The sequence below is a fragment of the Mobula birostris genome, chromosome 2 (assembly GCF_030028105.1).
Source record: "Mobula birostris isolate sMobBir1 chromosome 2, sMobBir1.hap1, whole genome shotgun sequence".
NCBI lineage: Eukaryota > Metazoa > Chordata > Chondrichthyes > Myliobatiformes > Myliobatidae > Mobula > Mobula birostris.
In genome coordinates, this window is record NC_092371.1 from 75840519 (window position 1) to 75864336 (window position 23818).

At 43.3% G+C, this 23818-nt stretch overlaps 1 protein-coding gene across 3 annotated transcripts in view; it reads left to right on the forward strand.

Annotated features, from left to right (window-relative positions):
• The window catches only part of LOC140187751 (protein NDRG3-like), a 144981-nt gene extending 123096 nt beyond the window's left edge, over positions 1–21885 (forward strand). For 2 of the 3 annotated variants that reach the window (XM_072243421.1, XM_072243430.1), the window contains exons 16-17: positions 1890–1904; positions 17352–21885. In XM_072243421.1, the coding sequence (XP_072099522.1) occupies positions 1890–1904; positions 17352–17521 (185 nt within the window). In that variant the 3' untranslated portion in view covers positions 17522–21885. The remainder of the gene's footprint in view (positions 1–1889; positions 1905–17351) is intronic. The other variant, XM_072243440.1, reaches the window with a different exon arrangement.
• The last annotated feature ends 1933 nt before the right edge of the window (positions 21886–23818 follow it).

Sequence of the window (23818 nt, forward strand, 5' to 3'; positions counted from 1 at the left end):
CCCCTTTACTTTCCTCTGCACAAAATCCAAGTCACACGGCACCAATGGCTCTGAACAATACACCCCGGCAAGGGTATTTCATCCTTGAAATGAAGGTTGTGTCAGGTTACGTGAATAATGCAAGATCTAACAAATTTTGCCCTGTATTGCATTTCCATTTTGCATTTTATTCTAATTTGCTTTCCGTTTGGGTAGCTACCAACCTGATGGCATGAATATCAATTTCTCCTTCCTGTAAACAAATCCCACTCCCCCCCAATCCCCATTCTAACTTTTACCTCCTCTCACCTGCCTTTCACTTCCGAAGTGTCCGCTCTCCTCTCCCATCAGATTGCTTCTTCTCCAGCCCTTTCCCTTTCCCACCTGGCTTCATCTATCACCTTCTAGCTAGCCTCCTCCCCCCCCCCCACCTTTCCCCCCTTCCTTCTCAGCCCAAAACATTGACGGTCTATTTATTTTCATAGATGCTGTCTGACCTGGGGACTTCCTCCAGCATTTTTGTGTGCGTTGTTCCAGATTTCCAGCATCTGCAGACTCTCTCTCATGCTTAAGAATTGCTTTCTTCCATCTTCTGTTCACTCACTCTTTTTGTGCTTGCTTTATTAGCCAACTCTCGCTCAAAGGCAGCTACGCCGCTGCTCCCGGCCACGCCAGCATTTGGGGTGGTACTCACCCGGGTTCAGTAGTTTAGAGGGAGTGATCCAGTTGAAGATTTCAAGAGACTGAGACTAGCTGACGGTCTTCCTTTGGGCATTCCAACACTGGAACTTAGCGGAAGCCCCATTAGCGTAGCGGTTAGCGCGGCGCTACTACAGCTTGGGACGTTGGAGTTCGGAGTTCAATTCCTGCGCCATCTGTAAGGAGTTTCTATACATTCTCCCCGTGACCTCCCACAGTCCAAAGACGTACCGGTTAGTTGTTCATTGTAAATTGTGATTAGGCTCAGGTTAAATAGGTGGGTTGCTGGGTGTCATGGCTCATTGGGCCAGAAAGGCCTGATCCCTGCTGTCTCTTCAAAGAAAATAAATAAGGAAGTCCAAAGTAAATTTACTATCTTAAGTACATATATATGGCACCATATACAACCCTGAGATTCATTTTCTTGCGGGCATACCTAATAAGTCTATGGAATAATAAACCGTAACAGAATCAATGAAAGGCTGCCAACTAGGGCATTCACCCGGCGTGCAGAAGACAACAAACTGGGAATACATAAAGAAGAAATAAAATTTAGATTAAACCTTTTGGGAACAAATTTGGGGAAGCATTTCCACTGTATTCTGTAAGTAGAAGCCCGGAGCTCTTTCATGGCAGCAGATTATACAGATAGTTTAAATGTATAACTGATATTAATTAAAGGTGTTAGCAATACGGGTGACTGGAGTTAGCTCACTAACAAGCCATGATCTCAAGGTTTTAGTTAGTCTATTCTTGTTCCTAGTTCCTTGTCCAGCTATAGCTGCTGTTTAGTCTGTGCTTTGATTATTTTTTTACCCGGAATGGTTTAATGAGGCCATTCCTGTTTCTGGTCCCACTAAGCATATTGGCTGTTTAGTCTGTGATTTGTTCTCCTTACCTGGAATGGATATTGGATTAGTTCTGAATGATCCATTTTGTCACAGGAATGGATATGCACTCCTGAGAGATACTGGCATTGAAAATTGCCCTGTTTTTCCCTACCTAGCCCAAGAATACTAGAAAGAGGAACTTAAAGACATGACAAAAGTTCACATTGATGGTCGGGACCTGAGGGTGGGGGTTTAGGGAGGAAGGAATGTAGTTAGGTTCAGGTTAAAGTGGAAGAAACAGACCTGCTTCGGTTGTGCAGTGTTTCAGCTCAACCCGGGAGAAGTGGTGAACTAACTCTCCAATTGCTCTCTTGCCCGCAGTGTTTCGCAGTCATTGTGAGTATTGGAAGTACTAAGTTGGAATGCATGCATGCTGTGGGGATCGCGGTCTCTGATCCAATGGTGGCGTCTCGATGGGGAAGCAGCCTTGGGTTTCCACAGAGGAAAGCTCTTTTAAATTAAAAATGAAGAAAATTTCAACATTAAGTGAACAGAATCTCTGTTTTTGTCTTGGAAGTAGCAGGAAGATCTTTGTGATCAGATAGACTGTTTCGTTCTGGAATCTGATTTCAGATGATACTGTAGTGATTACAACTTCATGTCCAATACGTCACGTACTGCACAAGTATCGCCAAAGGCCAAATTCATTATCTTTTCCCCGATGTCCTGTCTGATTAACTTATTCCCTTTCAGTCCTCTCAGAACTCCCTCCCCATGGAAATTGTTAATAGAGATTTCAGTTTTCTACGCAGTGAGATCTAGACCGCACTGCAGTTGTTGGCAGTTTTAGTTGTAATACTCAAAAAGGAAATGGAGGAGTGTTCTTACTGCCTATTTCACCACCGGCATTTAGGGCAGCAATGAAGGTCCTCCATCTTCAGCGCTTCCTCTCAGTTTTCACTGCTGTCAGTCATGCGTCCCAGGTGGAGACTCAGGAATACTGTCACACTCAGATGTAGAAGGATTCTTCATTGCTGTTTCCGTAACAATTTTGTTTTACCAGTCAGGGTTGTTAGCCCTGAGCTGAACCCCCAAACCTGGAGGACTGGTGGACCACTCTTAGTCTGGCCTCTACCCTTTGACCTGGTTGGCATGGGTGATTCTACCAAAGCATAAAGCCCTGACTCCAGCCAACATAATTCTCCATGTCATTGAGGCACGCAAGCCTCCAAACCCAATGACAAGGTTGTGGTCCTCTTGAAGGGATAGGATTTCAAAGGAGACTAATGGGGGGCAGGCTCATTGGATTAGTCCTCCAATTGAGATGGTACGTGCTCAAGAGACCAAATAGCCTTGTTCCAGTGTGATAGATATTTTACTTTTAATAGTTACTGCCTTGTAGAGTTGTAACACGGGGTGAGGTTATTCCCCCACAGTGACTGTGTGTACAAGGTATCTAATTAACAGTCTCCTCAACCCTTCTCTGAAATCATTTTGCCTCTTGGACTTGAGGTCTCATCTTCATTTTGGAGGGAAGAACTAATGCTGAATCTCCTGTAAGTTTCCAATGAGCCACTCGTGGCCCGCTAGGTATCAAGCTAACACTTCTGCTGTAGCAGTTGTTTTCATCTGCCCCCATTCAAAATGATTTTTTTAAAAAATAAATTTCTCACCTGTAATGTGAGAATGTCAGACCGCCAGGTTACAGTTGGGACGAGCTGAAGGTCTGGGCTCCATCTTTGCTGATAGCTGGGATGACTATCGAATTTTTGGGGACTCCATCACTTGCCCTCAGTACTCCCAGGCGAGAGACCAACACCTTTGCCAACTTCTGGCCACTAGTCCTCTAGCCCATGGCGTTATCCATTGGTAGACCTGTGCCCCGACAATGCCTTATGCAGTTGACTGGTTTGCTGGAGTTGTATTCCAGCTAATGGACGCGGCAGACCAAGTGGCTCATAATATCCAGCAAGAGGGATAAATTGGGATTGGAAGCTTGAGAATGGAGGCAAAGGGAGAAGGGGAAGTGTTTCTGACAACAGATGGGATTGCTCATTCTATTTTGTTCCATCTCTCCAACAATCCTGAGTATGAATTATTTAAATCCTCATTTTGAGATATTAGAAATCTATTCATTTAGCAATTCCCCTCTTAAATATTTAAAATATGGTTCACCTGTAAGTAATCCAGAGCAGTGCACTGCATTTCTGATACAAAAAAGAGCCTCCTCGGTGGAAACCCAAGGGCTTTTCCCTCCTCAGGACACTGTACGTTCCCAGTGCTGTTCTCTGCTGTAGAAAGAAGAGCACTCTGAAATGTTTGATGTCACTGTCTGCTGTCACTGAGCCTGTAGTTGGCTGCATGTTTTGGAGAGCGCGTGTAATGCTTTTAAAAATTTTTTTGTAAACTATTTTTCCTGATAACCATAGTGTACAGAGTGTTTGAGAAAGAATCAGCCAGCACTGACCAAGACTGCATTCACCTCACCTCATTGTCTGTGTTTGTGTGTGTGTGTGTGTAACTTCTCTTCTAAGTGTTTATCTTTCCTGCTTTAAAGTCATCTGTGTGAGGAAATTTTGGGATCTATGTGTCACCGACAAGGCTTTGCCTTCCCTAGTTGTTCAACTGAAATGTATTTTGAATAAGTTCAAGTTCAAATTTATTGTCATTCAGCCACACACATGTATACGGCTAAATGAAGCATTGTATTTATGGGGCAAGGTGCAAAAGACAGTACATACAGTCACACACAGCACTTACACTGTAGTTACAATAGCATGTACAGTCACAAAATAATAGCACCAGTGACATGCCTGAAGATTGACAGAAAGTGTGAGGTGCATGTTTATGTGAGACAGTATAATGTTACTGGCACTAGTATAATGAAACAAACAGTGGTATAAATATGTGAAGCAGCAGCAATAGAAGATGAAAAGTGAGCAGTGTAGGATGAGAGTGTGTCTGTGAGTTGGGGGCAGGGGGCACGGCATTCAGGCACGGTGTACATATGAGCTGGGTGGCAGCCTGGGGGAAGAGCTGCAACTCAGCCTTACAGTTCGGGTTCCTATAGTGCAGTACCTTGTGCCTGAGGTCAAAGAGGTTGTGGAAAAGATGAGAGGGGTCTTTGACAATACTGGAGGCACTGCGTACGCAGCACTTTTGATATGTCCAAAATGAGAGAGACCCTGAAGTTCCTTAAGCATAGAAGCACAGGTAGGCCAGACTAGTTAAGATTATAGATTTCCCTCCTGAAGGACATTAGTGAACCAGACAGGTGTTTTATTTATTTATTGCAATAATCTAGTCAGTCATTGAAAGGTGGTGTGGGGAGGGTAAGGAGTACAAGCTGGCACGGGTGGGTGAGACCAGGTAGGTGGGTGGGGAGAGGAGATGAAGTAAGAAGCTGGGAGATGATCGGTGGAAAAGGTAAAAGGTTGAAGAAGAAGGAATTTGATTGGAGAGGATAGTGGACCACGGAAGAAAAAGAAAGAGGAGGGGAACCAGAGGGAGGCAATGGGCAGGTGAGAAGAGAAGGGATGAGAGGGCAACCAGAACCGGGAATGGAAAAAGAGTGAAGGAGGAAGGGGGGAGGAATTAACAGAAGTTGATGTTCATACCATAAGGTTGGAGACTACCCAGATGGAATATGAGGTGTTGCTCCTCCAACCTGAGCTTGGCCTCATTGTGGCAGTAGAGGAGGCCATGGACACACATGTTGTTATGGGATGGGAAGTTGGTTTGTACTTCATTTGTGTACTCAGTGTGTACTGAGCTGTGTTGACAACTCTCTGCACCTTCTTGTGGTCTCAGGAAGAGCTGTTGCCATACCAACCTGAAAGGCCCCACAGTGCTCTACAAGTTGGGGCAAAGTTCCATTTTTGGACATCTACAGTAGATCTGTAATTGAGCATTTGGTCTGTTGTACTTTACTGGTTTGCTTTATTTCCATCCTCTCACTGCCCACTCTGAAACCCTGAGAGCGCATACCACCAGCTCCTATCTCACTGTTATCAGATTCTTGAATGATAAGATGGCCTCCCGGTCTACCTTGTTATGATCTTGCACGTTATAATTTTACTTGCACTGCACCTTTTCGGTGGCTTTTACACGTTATTCTGTATTGTTACTGTTTTACCGTATTCTACCTCAATGCACAGTGTAATGATATTGATCTGTATGAGCAGTAGGCAAGACAAGCTTTTCACTGATTCTTGGTGCATGTGACCATAATAAACCAATACTAAAATCAGTCCCACACCCCCCTCCTGATCCAATGCCCAAATCTCCTACTCCCATTTCATCTGTCTGTCTCAGTCTCTTTAGCAGCCCTACCTGCAAAGTCTTCCACTCCTACCCCATTCTCACCAGGAAACCCCATCTCTGCTTTACCTAGGGAGTCCATTCCTATTTTTTGTCTTCCCTTCCCAACCCCCTGCCTCCACCATGGCCCCCGGGCCTCTGCAGCCTCTGGTTTTCCAGTCAGCTTGCTACCTGGTTGCCTGCCACTGAAAGGCACAAAAGAGTCAAGTCAGAGTTCAGTGCAGCAGTCTGCCAGGGGCTACGCCTCTGGACTGTGCTGCTTGGTAAGAACACAGCTGAAATTGGGAAGAAGCTGCATATTGTAGAGTCGGACAAAATCCTTGGCTCTCTGGGAGTCCTTCAGTCCTTCAAAGCCATGTTCATCATCTAGGGTCCATTCTGCACCAATCCCGTTTTGTTTCCCCCCAGACTCTACCCCTCACCTTCACACAAGGGACAGCTTGCAACCTGCCAACCTGTGCGTCCTTGGTATCACTGTGTCTCACAGGGGCACCGTTTGGAATGCATTTGCTCAGTGCAGCGTTAAGCTGCGGAAGTTAAAACATCCCAGTGTCATTTCCCATGGTCTGGTCGAGGATTAATATTATTCGCCCCTATATATATACATGTGTAAGTAATTTGCTGTGGTGTCCGGGTACCACATGCAACAAGAAACAACAATGTTCAACAATTATAAAGAATGAAAAATTACGTATATAAAAAATAAAGTTAGAGGTTAAAGTACGGGTATGGAATAAAACGTGCCTAAATACCGGCATATATTTACAATGTAAACAGCAATGTTAAAAAATGGTTTAAAGTGTTTACAGTGCAGTGACGGGGGTACAGGTAATAGATAGAGGGGGTTGTGGAGATCGAACTAGAATGGTTGATCAGATTGCAAGGGAGTTGTTCTATTTTAGTTCTGGTATAAGTCACAGAGTGATAGAAAAGTATAGAAACAGGCCCTTCGGCCCATCTAGTCAGTGCGGAGCCACTTAAACTGCCTACTCCCATCATCCTGCACCCGGGCCATAACTCTCCATGCCCCTACCATCCACGTACCTATCCAAACTTCTCTTTAGAGTTGAAATCGAGCTTCAATGCACCGTTTGTGCTGGGTCTCTACCAATTTCCATTAGATAAAGGAAGAAAAGTCGCTGGCTGTGCTCCCTCTCCTGCTTCCTATACAGCAGCCCAAGCTGCTATGTGTACATGCGGGTGAAGAAGATTAGATCACTTGTAATGCCTGTACAGGGGTGAATAGTCTCCGGTACTCATCATCCATATTTATGGCGGAAGATTAGTTTCCAAAGATATCAGTACCTACTGAGTTGCATCATGAGAGGGCCAGTTACCATGGGAGCAACTGAGCGAACACAGAAATAGTAGGGTTGCTGCCTCACAGATCTAGGAACTCAGGTTCAATCCTGATCTCTGGTGCTGTCCGTGTGGAGTTTGCATGCTCTCCCTGAGACTGTGTGGTTTTCCAGATTCCTCCACCTCCCAAAGACTTCTGTGGGTTGGCAGGTTGTAGATTGCCCCAGGTGTGTAGGGAGGTGAAAGGCAGAATCTGACGGTTAAAGGTTAGGGTCAGAGTTTGGAAGATTAAACTGGTTTGGGTGCGATTAGTCTACACATTGGTGCTTGAGTGCCATTCTGTGCCTGTATCTCTATGGGGATGGACAGAGTTTACAAGGATGTTGCTGGCAACACACACACAATGCTGGAGGACCTCAGCAGGCCCAAAATGAAAACTGGATTTTTTTTCCATAGATGCTGCCTGGTCTGCCGGGTTCCTCCAACATCTTGTGTGTGTGTGTGCTTGGATTTCCAGTATCTGCAGATTTTCTCTTGTAAGGACCTGAGTTATAAGGAAAGATTGAATAGGTTAGGACTTTATTTCTTAGCACATGGAAGATTGGGGGGAGGGGGAGATTTGATAGAGGTATACAAAATTATGAGGGGTATAGAAAGGGTAAATGCCAGCAGGCTTTTCCCACTGATTTCGGGTGGGAACAGAAGTCATGGGCTAAGGGTGAAAGGTGAAAATGTTTAAGGGGAACTTGAGGGGAAACTTCTTCACTCAGAAGGTCGTGAGATTGTAGAACGAGCTGCCAGCTCAAGTGGTGCATGCAAGCTCAATTTTAACATTTAAGCGAAGTTTGGATTGGTACCTGAATAGTGTGAACAACGATTTCTCCAGCTTCAGGAAATATTTCCCCCCCTCTTGGCATATAGATTTGAGGGGTATGGAGGGCAATGGTCCCAGTGCGGGTTGATGTGAGTAGGCAGTTTAAATGGTTTCGGCATTGATTAGATGGGCCGAAAGACCTGTTTCTGAGCTGTACTTTTCTATCACTTTGAAAGACTGCATTTCAAGTGGATGCATTCCTTAACACGTGAGCAATGCAGAACTGCAGCTTTGGTGTTATTATTGAACTTGGCATGGCTTATGTTTTTGAAACTAAGGTTGAGGCTAGGAAAAGGGAGAGAGTAGCTTATAAAACAAGTGATTTATGCACATCTATTTTCTTTGCCTTCTATATTCTGAAGTCTGCTAACAAGAAGTATTGTGGCATGTGGCATTAAATAAATGTCACTGCCAGGGCAGAGACTGATTGTAATAAAGTCTATTCTAAACTGGAATAAACTGATTGCAAGCTAACAGGAAGCTTTAAACTGAAGCACAGTCAATAAAAGCAGCACCTGTAGTTTCTTCCTCATGGTGCAACATCTCAAAAATAACTTGGTGTAATTGTTTCTCCCATTGGTGGTACTTCAGCTTTTCAGCCTGCGGTAATGCACACTTGGCTAAAGTTCACGTGACGGGAGTTTAACTGATGTGCATATGTTCCACCTAATCTCGCTGTACTGATGTTGGCTACTGACTTTAATGAAGAGTTGACTACAATTGTGTTAATTTGTACTACACTCTATTTTGTACACCCACCCTCCGGTTAGTGTAAAGGTCCATGGCATAAAACCCCCTGCTTTACTCCCTCTCCAAGGGAGTATGCGCGCACAAAGACGAGACGGTCATAACCAGGTTTAAACCTCAAGGCCCCCTTCCTGTCATGCGTGGAGCCATGTAATTTAGTTATTGGTCTGAGCTCCTGTCACTCATTCTGTATCGCTTGCTCACTGTGTTACAACTTAACGAATCTCTGTCGGCAAGTGCCTACTATTCCCAAGATAAAACCATAAGACATACAGTGCCCGTAAAAGTATTCACCCCTCCCCCCCCCGGATATTTTCATGTTCTATTGTTTTACAACATTGAATCACGGTGGATTTAACTTGGCTTTTTTCGACACTGATCGACTCTCTCGTGTCAAAGTGAAAACAGATCGCTGTGGTGGAATAGTAGTTAGCACAATGCTTTACAGTGCCAGTGACCTGGGTTAAATTCCCACCGCTGTCTGTAAGTAGTTTGTGCTTTCTTCCCGGGACTCTCTGGGTTTCCTCTGAGTGTTCTGGTTTCCTTTCACAGTCTAAGCATCTACCGGTTGGTAGTTCAATTGGTCATTGTGAATTGTCCCACGAGTAGGCTAAGATTAAATCAAGGGTTGGTGGGCAGCGCAGCTCGAAGGGCCGGAAGGGACTATTCTGCACTGTAACTCAGTAAATAAATATACCCAGTGACTTGGTTGTTCAGCAAAGGTATTGAATTCCACAGATTTATCTCTCCCTGGCTAAAGAAATTCGTTCTCATCTCTGTTCTATAAGAAGGACGTCCTTCTATTCTAAGGCTGTGTCCTCTGATCCTAGACTCCCCCACATCCTCTCTATCTATACCTTTCACTATTTGATAGTTTTCAATGCGATATCCCCCCCCCCAGTAAATGGCAGTATCACATGGGATTGGGGCGAAGTGGAACACTGCCCATGGTGGGAGTGCAAGTGGTCTATGCTGGGGAATGGTTTGTACACTGAGCTTCTGAGAGTGTAAGTGCATTGTTCTGATATTCTTCTTGCCCCCACCACCTCTGTGTGTTGTAGCCATTGCAACGTACTCCCAGCTGTCTGCTCTGACCTATTGTGTGTGACGTGCTTTATATGATCAGTATTAACCTGGTTCTTTTCCTGTGTGTCCCACCTGCTTTACAGTCCCGTACGTCCAACTCAATCACCTGCACGGTGAAACAGGTAGCTCTTCGTGCATTATGTTCCATCATGTTTCAGCATTTCGCTCATTCCTTCCTGCTTACTCCCCATTCATGGCTCTGTCTTGTGAGTCTTCGAGCTGAGCCGCTGTCAGTTCAACTCAAGCACAATTTGATATGCTTATGCAGTGCTCGTTTCCTCATTCAATCATTTCCTAATTCAATATCTTTTGGCGCTGAATTCCTACTTCTATCTGGCTGATTTCTAACTGTTGAGTAAAAATTTGTTTAAATAAAGCAATTGACTTTAAAAGATTGAGACTTGACAATTTAATTAAGTGAAAGAGGCTTTGCAAATTTGTTTTGCTTATTGCAATGCATTTATGTCAAGGTCAAAATGAATTTATTATTAAAGTGCAGTGATGTCACCATATGCTACCTTGAGATTAATTTTCTTGCAGCCATTCACAGGGAAATGAAGAAATGCAGTTGAAGGAAAGCAGAATAGACAGTTGTGTAGTAGGCCTCAGTACTCAGTTGACCATGGATGTTGTGTCCTAGCTGTCCAGCAAGCCAGATCTGTACAATATGGAGAGCTAGTTATTGCCCATGTAGCAAGCTCTCCTTCCCCACGTAGCTGATGAACCCAAAGGAACGGCAGAGACCGGTACAGTTTGGCACCAGCAGCATCGCAGGGGTTGCCAGGCAGCGTTGAACTCAACATAGGACTGCCTTAGGGACTCCAGCTCTGGATTTTACCCTCAGGGGTTTACTCCTGAAGCCTTCCCCGTGAGTAGGTATAGCTGCGAGGCAGCAGAGGTTTGAGATCGGAGTTTTCCTTCTCCTAGGTGAGCTGCCAACCACAGCTGACGAGCCCCATCTGCACAGAGCGACTGATTTTAAGGCGCCAGTAACTTGCCTTTGCCCCTTCTCCTGTCAGTAGAAACTGTTCCGCCGGGCTTATTAACTAAACCACACATGGAGGCCAGGAACTGGACATGGTTGTCAGAGGCTATTTGAGGCGCAATTCTCCCCATGACCACATGGGTTTCCTCTGGGTGCTCTGATTTCCTACCGTGTTCCAAAGACATATGGGTTAGGGTTAGTAAGTTGTGGACGTGCTCCTTTGGCACCAGAAGCATGGCGACACTTGCAGGCTGCCCCCAGCGCAGCTCGGTCTGTGTTGGTCATGACACATTCCACTGCTTCAACGTTTCGATGTACATATGACAAATAAAGCTAATCCTTTCCTAATCATTTAGAATTTATGAAGAACAACATACTGTATAAAGAATGACAGAGAAGATTCATGAGAATGATTCCAGGAATGAAAGGGTTACTGTATGAGGAATGTCTGGCAGCTCTTGGGCTGTATTCCCTGGAGTTCAGGAGAATGAGGGGGGATCTCATAGAAACATTCCAAATGTTAAAAGGCCTGAACAGATTAGATATGACAAAGTTATTTCCCATGGCAGGGGATTCTAGGACAAGAGGGTACGACTTCAGGATTGAAGGGTATCCATTTAGAATAGAGATGCGGAGAAATTACTTTACTCAGAGGGTGGTAAATCTGTGGAATTTGTTGCCATGAGCGGCTGTGGAGGCCAAGTCATTGGGTGCATTTAAAGCAGAAATAGCTAGGTTCTTGATTAGCCAGGGCATCAAAGGGTATGGGGTGAAGGCAGGGGAGTGGGGATGACTGGAAGAATTGGATCAGCCCATGATTGGATGGCGGAGCAGACTCGATGGGCCAAACAGCCTATTTCTGCTCCTATATCTTATGGTCTTATGGACAAACAACCGATGTGCAAAAGAAGACAAACTGTCAATAAAAGTAAATAACAATGAGAACAAGAGTTGTAGAGTTCTTGGAAGTGAGTCAGTAGTTTTTAAAGCCAGTGAGGTGAGTGAAGTTATCCACACTGGTTCAGAAGCCTAAACTTGGTGGTGTGGGACCTAAGGCTCCTTTACTTCCTGCCTGATGGTGGTTAGGTAGTAATGACAAGGTTTCAGCCCCATTGGGGGGGAAAAAAAATTTCTCTCAACAAGTTTCCTTTTTCACTTCATGACATTTGGATGCTTGTTTTCTGGCAAGATCTAAATGTGTATTGACCTCGTGTTACCAGGGCTTGGATAAACTTCCTTTACAGAGAGATTATCTCTATTTATCGAGTGTGCATTGAAACAAGAGTGAAATCTGTTGCTTGAATCAGCCAGGATTTTGCTGGTGGCAACCCGCAAGTGGGGCCACGCTTCCACCGGCAACCAGGCCTGTCCACAACTCGCAAACCCTAACCTGTACTATTTTGGAATGTGGGTGGAAACTGGAGCAGTCATGTGTAGAACGTGCAAACTCCCTACAGTCAGCAGTGGGAATTGAACCCCTATCTTACAGCTGTAAAGCATTGTGCTAATCGTTTGAATACCTTGCTGACCCAGGATAGCAAATCCTGAGATATTTATCAACTCCAGGTATTAAGGGAAATGGAGAGTGGGATGTAGCAAAGTTCAAAGTAAATTTATTATCAAACTAGGGATATATCTCCATATACTACCCTGAGTTCATTTTCTTGTAGGCATTCACAGTAAGTACAAAGAAATACAATAGAATCAATGAAAAACTACACACAAAGACTGATGATCAATGTGCAAAAGAAGGCAGCCTGCAGACACAAAAGACAAATAATAATAATTAATAAAATAATACTGAATAATAAGAAGGAATAAAAGCAGGTATGAGGAGTGAAGGTTCAGGTAAGCAGTAAGCAGAAAACAGACCCAAGAGGCTAAATGGGTTCCTAATCTGCTTTTTCCCATGCCAGTTGCTAATATCAGCCAGAAAGTAATATTTTAGAGCAATTTTATTATGGATAGTGTGGGATTGTGATTATGGAAGTGAAATGATTGTGTGACACAAACACATCACCTCCACTGAAATCAGAAACACCAGTTCATTGGAGCTCCCAACCAAGCTGACATATCCAAATACCATTCCATTCCATTCCATTGTTTTGTTTGGGTGTATTCTCTTCTCTCATGCATGGCTCCTCCCCTTTGTGCCGTGGTCAACATTGTGCCTTGCTTCCTGATTTTTGTGTGTGCACATGATCATGCATTTGTGTCAAGTAGGCTGCAGGCCTTCTCTTTTCCCCTGCCAACATCATCTCCCCCCCATTACAAGGTGGACCCTGAACATGGAATGATTTAAGGCTTCCACGTCAACCAGATCATATTTTTCGGATGTTTCCTTGGTCACCTTGTGTGCAGGGCTGCGGGTTTGATGGGATTTGAGGTAAAAATTGTCCTCAAGCGCCTAAAGTGGAATTGGGTTGAGTTCATTGTTAGAACCTCTGGTTTAGAGTTAAAGGAATCAGTCCTTGAGGTGGCCGAATCACTGGAAGATTTAGGGGAGTTCACCAGTTAAGTACTCAGATTTGTACAGAGTCATTTTACTAATGGCTTGCTTCTGTAGAAATTTATTTACGTGCTCTAATTGATAAGGCAGGAGTAGCCACACTTTTCATAATAAGTCCTTGGTGCAGAACACTGGAACATCCAGAAGATTGAGTTCAAGAGCAAGAAGCTTCTGTAAAACATTGGTTCACCCACTGCTGGAGTATGTGTCTGGCGCTGGACCTCACCTCATTAGGACAGAGATGGATGCTTTTGAGAGTGTGCAGAAGAGGTTTTACAGCAAAAAAATTCCAGGCACATGGATGGGGAAAAAAAAAGATGCTATCTTGAGGGAAGAGTAAAACTGATCTTAGAGTAGGTTAAAACGTTGGCACAAATTTGTCAGCTGAAGAGCCTGTACAGTTCTATATTCTAAGATTAGTGACTTAGGTTAGGTGGACACCCTGGAGAAGTTAGAGTTGTTTCCCTTAGGAGCGAAGAGGTGAAGAGATCTGATTGGTATTTAATGTCATGAAGGGTAAGGACAAAATGGGTAGGAAGAAACTTCCCAATTGGTGGAAGCAGGACAAAGCTGTTTGGAAAGTGCCCAAAAATAATATGAGAAACACTTTTTTTTGTGCAGCGCAATTAGATTCTGGGATAGATACGCCAGGAAAATGGTGGCCACAGCTTGTACTGTAGCATTTAAAACATATTTAAAGAAAAGAGTTTGCAAGGCAATGGGAAAAGGCCAAAGGTGTGTGGCTGCTTAGATTTATCTTGGGTGGAGTCTATCCTGTGAGCATTCCGTTTGAGAGTTTCAGCTTCAGATGAGTTAATCGAGGGAGATTGTGAAGGTGAAACTATTGAGCAGACTCCAGGTTCCTTCCTGCCGATGCCTTTCAAGTTGACTGAATTGGTGAAGACAAAATGGCTGCCTTGGTAACAAAGTGGAGATAACTGATAGGAGCACACCAACCAGTGTAAGGACAAAGCTGATTGAGGCTGTTGGGTGCCTTCTCTGGTCTTGAGAACAGGTAGAAAAAGAGAAATTCACTTGGGAAAATGTTACCAAATATACAGGGGAGAGGGGATGACTGAAGTGATGCAGTCCTAGGAATTGGGAGCAATATTTAAAATTCAGTCCTTCCTGTGTTTAGAGAAGTACACTGAGGCTTTTGATTTTTGTGCCTCTTGTTGCCAAGCCTGAGGTAAAATATGGTCTGTTGTCTAACCCTGAGTTTCATCACAAGGTTGACGTGGTGTGGTTGATGCAATGCATTGTGGGAACAGGTGCTGTCCAGAGCCATGGAAGGAAGCTGCAGGCAGTGTCCTGTGGTATTGGTAGGGGGGTGGGGGGGGGTGCGGTGATTTCCCTACAGAATGTGCTGAACCAGGCTGTTTCACTGATTCTGCACAGAGCTTGCAAGCTTACTCATGGAAGATTCCTGGAGAAACCTTATTCAGATGCAGGGAAGTGATACCACAGCGCCTTCCTTGTTAATGGGAACAGCCTCACCATAATGGATTGGTCACAGCTTCATCTGGAAGGGGTGAAATTTATCTCTACCCATACTCTCAAACCAAAGTAACTTTGGATTAAAAGTAAAAACAAAAGATAACAAACTTCTGGCTTTATGCCTGTTAAGAGAACAGACAGGTAGGCTGTTGTCTTAGAATTGCTTCATGAATGAAATCCTTCTTGCAATGGAAATTTAAGTTACATTTATATAGTGCCTTAGAAGCAATAGTGTTCCTGCAAGCTTCAGAGATGGGTGACCGGACAGTTGGTCAAAGTGGAAAGTGATGGAAGCGGTGAGCATCTTTTGGAATTGAGATCTAATTGGGCATCTACATTGTTGAAAGTGGGGGATGTAGCTGAATTGAGAGATGTGGAATTTTAGGGAATAAAGGAGATTACAAAGAAGTAGGAAGTACAGATGGCAAAGGAGGGATTGGAAAAAATCAGAATCTGCTGTAATATCTTTGGTATATGTTGTGAAATTTCTTAACTTAGTGGCAACAGTACAATGCAATATATGATATAGAAAGAAAAGTGAATCAATTACAGTAAATTTATGTGTGTTAAGTAGTTAAATTTACAATAGTGCAAAAACAAACAATATATTTAAAAATTGAGGTAGTGTTCATTGGTTCGATGTCCACTTAGGAATTGTACGGTGGAGGGAAAGAAGTTGTTCCTGAATCATTGAGTCTCTGCCTTCAGGCTTCTGTACCCCCTTCCTGATGGTAACAATGAGAAAAGGGCATGGCCTGGCAGGTGGGGATCCTTAATGACAGCCACTGCCTTTCTGAGGCACCAATCCTTCAAGATGTCTTGGATACTACGGAGGCCTGTACCCAAGATTGAGCTGACTAATTTTACAACTTTCTGTAGCTTTTGATCCTGTGCAGTAGCACCCCTCCCCCAAACCAGATGTGATACAGCCAGTCAGAAAGCTCTCCACGGTACATCTGTAGAAGTTTTTGAGTGTTTTATGTGACAAACCAAATCTCCTCAAACTCCTAATGAAATATAGCCACTGTCATGCCTTCTTTATAGCTACATGTTGAAGAACTTCTGAAACTGAAGGTAGAACGGTAGATCAATAGGGTGCACCCTATTGGATAGCAAAATCTGACATATATGGTCAGTGTTGGAAAGTGAACAAAGTCACTGGAGAGACTGAAGCTAGTGGATACAGAAGTCTTTTATTGAACAAAGTGAGACACTCTTGGAGGAAGAGGCCTCCTGACCCAATATTACATGACATTTTTATATGCTAAAGATTAAAGGTATAGACAATTCTGTAGTTACAATGTATCTACAATGCTTCCTTTGAATTACATATAGTTTTCACACACCTCTTTCGCACCCTGAGAGACGTAGAACTTGAATGTTAATCAGCATTGTCTGGTTTTCAATCAACTTCATTCCACAACTCTGAGAAAACAATTGTTCAGAGCTGCATCTTAAATTCAATCCACAATCCACATTCATGTCTGAAGGCTGGTTGCTGGTGAAGTTCATATTTACTATATGCCATAACTCTGGAATACACCCTAACAGTCAGACGGTGTCCATTAAAAAAGGAGATGCAGTCATATCACTATGGAGAAGATAATCTGATTAGAGTTGGTCAGCATGGCTTTGTGAAGGTTAAGTCATGTCTCACGAACCTATTGAATTCTTTGAAGATATGATACCTATACATGGATAATAGGAAAACAGAGGGCAATGTAGGAAGGAAGGGTTAGATTGATCGTGGAGTAGTTTAAAAACTCGGCACAGCACCGTGGGCTGAAGGGCCTGTACTGTGCTGTAGTGTTCAATCCCAACACTTTGATCTTCAAGGTGTGTGCAAGTCTCTGCTCAGGTGGAGACCACAAATAATCTAAATTGAAGGCAAAAGTCAGATGGGATCCCAACTTCCTATTGAAGATACGAAGATGATTCAAAAAGGCCCACACCATGGGGACATGAGGGATGGAATTTTAAAAAAATTAACGCTAGTGTATAAGGAGGTTTCATTGGCCTTTCTAGGAATGGATGTAAGGGAGGGGGTGTCAAGTGAGCCAGAGGAAGAAAGGTTGCCAGCTTTAGAAAAGGAACAATTTTCATTCTGAGCAGGTATACAAATAGATTGGCTTCTGTGGTAAACTACAGTGAGTGGTGGAGAAGAAGATGGTATGTTAATTTAGCATTCTTGAACAGCCTCTCAGTTATCTTCCGTGTAGCAGTTTAGAGGAAAACTCAAGCAGATACAGAGATGGCAGTAAGATGGCAAGGGAAGGCATTTTCCAATTTAATGAAATACTTTAGCTTTAGAACAAAGAAGTAACTTGACAAAATCATATCTGGGCCACTAATAGAATGAGTTTCAGAAAACTCTCTATTTCTCCCTGCACCCCACACAAGTTCTCCCCAGGAAACTTATCCTCAGCAAGCTTGTAAGCAGAAGTAGTTTCAGTAACAACTGTGATTTGCTTTCTAATTATCTTTTATTTGTGTGTCCCTGTGTGTATCCTCTTCCCTCATCTCCAGTGCCAGCTGTCACCATGACCAGGCTAACCCGGGCTCGCACCACCTCGACCTCAAGCGTGGGATCCGGAGATGTCACCCGCAACCAGTCTCCCACTGCCAACCAGGCAGATGCTGTGGGCAATAGTGAAACAGAGCAAGGCAGGTCTCAGACCATGGAAGTCTCCTGTTAAAACAGCAACTTGTTCCTTTATTTATTCTTTTATTCCTTCCTTGGGTTTAAGAAATTCCTCTCAACATGGCTGAGCTGCGGCCTCAAAAATGCAGAAACTCAACAATGGAGAAGAAGTTTAATTGTCTCGTTAGTGCATGCTGGCACTCTGGTTCTTACCCTGTAGTTGATGTTCTGTTTTTGTTTCTCGCCTGAGTAGTGTTACGTTCCAGAAGTTTACATGCTAGTCAGGATGTCTTGTTTCTTTCTCTCTGGATATAAAAGGGGCCGTGCTAGAAACTTCCTCACTCCACTCTGTGATGCTATGTAATGGGCAAGCATCAATGTTTTTAATTCTACACAAAGTTTTTATCGTAATCCTTTGCTAGACGTTTCAGTTGCATTGAACACTCTCTCGCCAAAGGCTGGGCATTTGAGTATAGAGCTAGGTTTAAACTTGATGTTGCACTGCAGTCCCCAGCATGTGGAGACTTGTGAGGAGATACTGAATCCTTTTGCGTTAAACCTTTAAACCCATTGGCGTGAATATTCCCGTTATGCCTAAAGATCCTACTGCGTTGCAAAAATAACTGAGCGACCTATTTCTGCTATCTTAGCCCCCATGCCAACTGTATGTGGTTCTCATTGTCAATTTGTCCTTGAACGTTGCTGGCATAAAATGCCCAAGAAAACTGGCTTAGTCTCTGATACTCTTGAAGATTCAAAGTGACCTCTCCAACAATTCCCACTGCAGACCAGTCTCAAAGATCTTCGCAGTATATGACTAGGTCTTTTGTTACCAAAGCTTGGGGAGGCAATTATCCACCCAAAGGCACGACTGGGTTGAAAATGAGGAAGAGTGGGTAGCAGTGAGGATGAGGACTACACATTTAGACTGTTAAGTTTTCCCCAAAGAGCCTCTACTCAACTACGTATTCCCAAACCCAGGATGCAAATACCCCTTTAACTGCTAACTTTGCTTCTCCTTTGCTTTCAGTGGTTGAAGGATAGTGAGCTTGAGTTTTTTTTTAAATCCTTTCTGCCACTTGGCGTAGAATTAGGAAGCACCATAGGTGTTGACCCAAACCCACCCTCTGAGTGATCTGAGTTTGTGTCTAACTCTCGCCCTTCTTTACATTTTCTGTTCTCTGAGGCTGGAGCACCATCTTTAAAAAAACAAATATATATATTATAAAAAGAAATACCACAGGTACAAAAACATGTTGTGTAAGCTTGCAGTGTCTGTGTGTAGGTTTGTTGTGATAAAGTGCTGTCCTTAAAGACCTAGAGATGTACTAAAGAACTGATATGAAGTACAATGAGCCCCAGCTTACACTTTTGTAAATGGCTGCTGGATCCAGATGTTTGTGTGCATTTGCAGCTGGAGTTCATTTAATGCATTTATTAAAATAGAAACATGTTGTGTGCAAATTGCCTTGTTTTGCCTGTAGTCCAATAATAACCAGTCACTGGGCGTGAAGGACTTTGCCTTCTGTTCTAATTTTCTTCTAACATTGGGTCAAACTAGCCCTCAATGCGGTTAATGAATGATATCACAGAGCACTACGCACAGATACAGGCTCTTCGGCCCATCCAGTCTGTGCCAGACTGTTACTCTGCCTAGTCCCATCTATCTGCACCTGGACCATAACTCTCTATACCCTTCCTACATACAAACTGCTCTTAAATGTTGCAATTAAACCTGCATCTTCCACTTCTGCAAACTCAGTGGAAAAAGCCTGTTTGTATTTCCCCTATCTATAGAGGAAGAAGAAGAAAGCCCTTAACTCCCAAGTGGAGTCATCGGGACGCCGACATGAAGGCGGTTTTTTTTAGCAGGCTTTCTTATTTTTACGAGGCTGAGTTGCTAGCTCAATGCTCAACGGATGGAAAGCGTGCAAGGGAGCCGGCTGGATTCGAACTCGGGAGCCTTCACTCCGAAGTCCGGCGCTGATGCCACTACACCACCAGACGGTCAACCCTATAATTACTGTACAGTACTGTATGTATTATAATTACAGTACTGTACTGTATTATTATAATTACCGCTCATAATTACTGTACAGTATTCTGCGTAAGTCTTAGGCACTGATACATAGCTGGGTGCCTAAGGCTTTCGCACAGTAGTGTATTTGTCAATGTGGAACACAGAGCGAGTTTGTAAATCTGGTGGGAGCAAAGGATGTTGGGAATGGCAAGGGTGGAGTGCCGTGGGAGGGGTGTGGGACAGGTGGCAGAGAAGTGCCAGGGGCATAGGTGGCAAGGGTACAGACACGCCCAGCTCTGAGAAACCAGGCAAGGTAATTTGATTCCAAACAATTGGTTTCCTGATCATTAGAGAATGTCTCTCTGGTGCTCCCTACTCCCTCCCCTTTTCTCAGTCATGACTCCCCTCTCGTTGCTCTCTTCCCACTCTCAGTCTACAGTAGAAACCCACATCAATATCAGGTTTATCATCACTCACAAATGTCTTGAATTTGTTTTTGCGGCAGCAGTACAGTGCAATACATAAAGTTACTACAGTACTGTGCAAAAGTCTTGGGCACCCTAGCTATATATATGTGCCTAAGGCTTTGGCACAGTACTGCACCTATTCAAACTCTCTTAACTGTTGCAATTGAACCTGCATCTACTACTTCTGCTGGTAGCTCTTTCCACACTCATACCTCCTTCTGAGTGAAGAAATTCCCCCTCAGGTTCCCCTGAAAATTTTCACCTTTCACCCTTCATGTATAGCTCTAGTTGTAGTCTCACCCAACCTCAGGGTAAATGCAAACAGAATTTTTCCACTATCTGTAGCCTTCATAATTACTGTATGTATACTACAACAAATTTCCCCTCAATCTTCTACGCTTCAGGGAATAAATGCCCCTTCAATTTGGACTTGGAACTGGAAGGGGGAGCGTTTGCATCAATACAAAGCCTAATGTAGACCATGTATATGTTTTCACCGATTAACTGGATTCTTAAAACTCACACTGATTCCTCAATAGCACAAGGAGAACAGCCTGGCCCCATCACCAAGTTGTTCTGAAATCCAAACACAGAAATGCCATCTCATCCAGAATTGATTAATTGATACTGATATTGACCAGTTGGAAACCTGGTGCATGTTTACATAATCAATCATGCTATGACAATACAGGTATTAACCAATAGAGTCTCCACATTGAAGGTCAGTAGTACTTTAGAATTAGTAAAATAACTAACCACCAGTGAGTGTCACTTTAGAATTCTCTGTTTGCGTCCTCGTCTTGATCTGTCAAATGTCTCCGGTTCCCCGCTGTGCAAAGGGAAGCAATCCTCTTCAAATACTTTCCTTGCCTGGAGTGGCTGCACTCTGTCATCTATTCTTGCCTGGACATTTGTCGTAATCCTTGCTGCAGCTTCCACTTGTGGGCACTCTGTAGCAACACATTTCAGAAACAGTATGTCAACCAGAGAAGAATGCCACTGCAGATTTGATAAAACAAAAACAAACAAAAAAATTCTTGAAATACTCAGCAAGTCAGGTGGCCTTTGTGGAAAGAGAAGCAGTTAACATTCCGTGTCATTTGAGGATAGGTCAAGTGAGCTAAGGCTTTTCCCTCTGGTGCAAAGGAGGATGAGAGATGACCTGAGATGGGGGTGTACAAGGTGATAAGAGGCATCGAACAAGTGGATGACCAGGAAATTTTTTCCAGGGTCAAAATGGGTAATATGAATGGGCAAAATTTTAAGGTGATTGAAGGTAAATATAGGAGGAATTGCTTTACACAGAGAGTGGTGAATGTGTGAAATGCCCTGCCGGGAGTGGCTGTAGGGGCAGATTCATTAGGAGCATCTAAGAAACTCTTAGATAGGCACATGGATGGCAGAAAAATGATGAGGGAAGGGTTAAATTCATCTTAGAGTTGGTTAAATGGTTGGCAGAACATCATGAGCTGGAGGACCTGCATTGTGCGTAATGTTCTAAGTTCAAAGACGTTTCATCAGAACTGGGATGAAGACAATCTTCAAAAATGTCTTGATGAGGTGGAAGTGAGAGTGGGATGTCTGATAGGGTGAAAGTCGAACAGACATGGGGAGAAGTTGTAAACAGTTGTCAGCTCAGTGAGTAAACAGAAGCAATTAGAGAATGGGAACACAGAAAAAAATGTCGAGCGGGGTGACGAATGTTTTCGAGAGCGTGTGCCCAAGTTAGTGGTAATCTTCTAAAAAAAACTTTCTTGCAAGCCATGGTAATTTTGAACAGAGATTATCATTGATTAATGAATTAGTAACAAAAATTATGAACTTTTTAAGGAAAAAGTATGAGTCCTGTTGCTTATTATGTGTATTTGTTCTTTTGCTATTAATAAAACTATAACGGACTGAAATAAAGCATTTTAGAAAACCTGTTCAAAAGTTATATTAATATTGCTATCATTTCAAATAGTTTTGTTATTGTAACCGTTTACTATCCAAATACTGATGTGTACACCAGGTCTGTGAGGATTGCCAAGTGTATCATCTAACAACGCGTGTTCTCACAACCGTCTAGCTGGTGCCAAGCTGGCGTGAGATATTTCCTGTGAAAACATTTCTCTGCTCTTGGGTTGTTTAAAAAAAAATTCATTTGCTGCTTCATTTGGCAGTAAAGTTAATCATGTATCTTTTTTATTATGGGTGGTAATTTAAAGAATTGAGAGGCAACACTGCATGCCACATGACAGCAAAGTTTTTGCACTTGCCATCTTGGTCAGGTGTGCCATGGGTTTGCCACCCTTGTAGGCATTGCTAAATGCAGAGCAGGAGGACAAGCCTGGGAGGTCAGGCTGAGATCGTCCTCCAATCCCAGAGCTAAAATAAGTAAAAGGAAAGGGGGAAAAGCAAGGTGAGTTAATATCGTGGGTGACTATTGTAGACTAAGAAGTCAAGTTACCAGAAAGTGTAGAATTCAATATTGAGTCTGGAAATATTTAAAGATTAACATTATTTGTCACAGGTTCATTGAAACATACAGTGAAAATGCATTGTTTGCACTAAACTTCAAAATAAATATTATCAAAGTACATACGTCACCATATACAACCCTGAAATTAATTTTCTTGTGGGCATACTCAATAAAACCATAATAGAATAATAATGATAATAGATTCACTGAAAGAATGCACCAATTTGGGTATTCACCCAGTGTGCAAAAGATGACAAATTGTGCAAATAAAATAAATACTTTATAGATACCAGGAACTTGAGTTGAAGAGCTCTGGAGTCCATAGGTTGTGGGAAGATTTCAATAATGGGCTGGGTACAGGTCCCAGAGCCTATCAAAGTGACTGAACCCAATGTTTGGGCAATGGTTTAAGCTCCAGGCCTGATTGAAAAGGTCAAGATGCTGAAGGCCAAGGCGAGGGATGGACTGGTTCAACTCACTGCTCCGCTGGGCACTGAACTAAGGGTCCCTTTGTGGACTTCAGTTCAGATTGCTATTTGCTTGCATGATTTGCTTTTATCTCTGCACATTGGGTGTTCGATGGTCTCATTTTTCACGGGTTATTTTGGAATTTTTTTGTTTTGTGGCTGCCTGTTAGGAGACGAATCTCAAGGTTGTATGATGTATACATACCTTGATAATAAACGTACTTTGAAGCTGAGCGGAATTCAGCAGGGCCAGGGGAGGCTGGCGAGGGTTGTAACTCTGCTGGAGGAACTCAGCACGCCAGGCAGCTTCTATGGAAAAGAGTAAACAGTCAATATTTCAGGCCAAAGCCCTTCATCAGGACTGGAGAAAAAAGAAGTCAGAGTAAGAAGGTAAGGGGGAAGATAAACAAGGTCATAGGTGAAACTGGGGGAGGGGGAAGTAAAGAGCTGGTGAAAGAGATAAAGGCTGGAGAAGGGGGAATCAGAGAGGAGAGGGCAGAAAGCCATGGAAGAAAGAGAAGGGGGAGGATCACCAGAGGGAGCTGATAGGCAGGTAAGGAGATAAAGTGAGAGAGTAAAGTTTTTTTACCCAAGTTAGTACCTTGGGTACTAACCTGCGGAGTGCCGGGGGCGGCTTCAAGGAGCGGTGTCTCAGAAAGGCAGCGTCCATTATTAAGGACCCCCAGCACCCAGGGCATGCCCTTTTCTCACTGTTACCATCAGGTAGGAGGTACAGGAGCCTGAAGGTGCACACTCAGCGATTCAGGAACAGCTTCTTCCCCTCTGCTATCCAATTCCTAAATGGACATTGAATCCTTGGACACTACCTCACTTTTTAATATATATTATTTCTGTTTTTTTTGCACATTTTTAAAATCTATTCGATATGTGTACTGTATTTATTATTATTATTTTGTTTATTTCTCTTTTTCTCTTC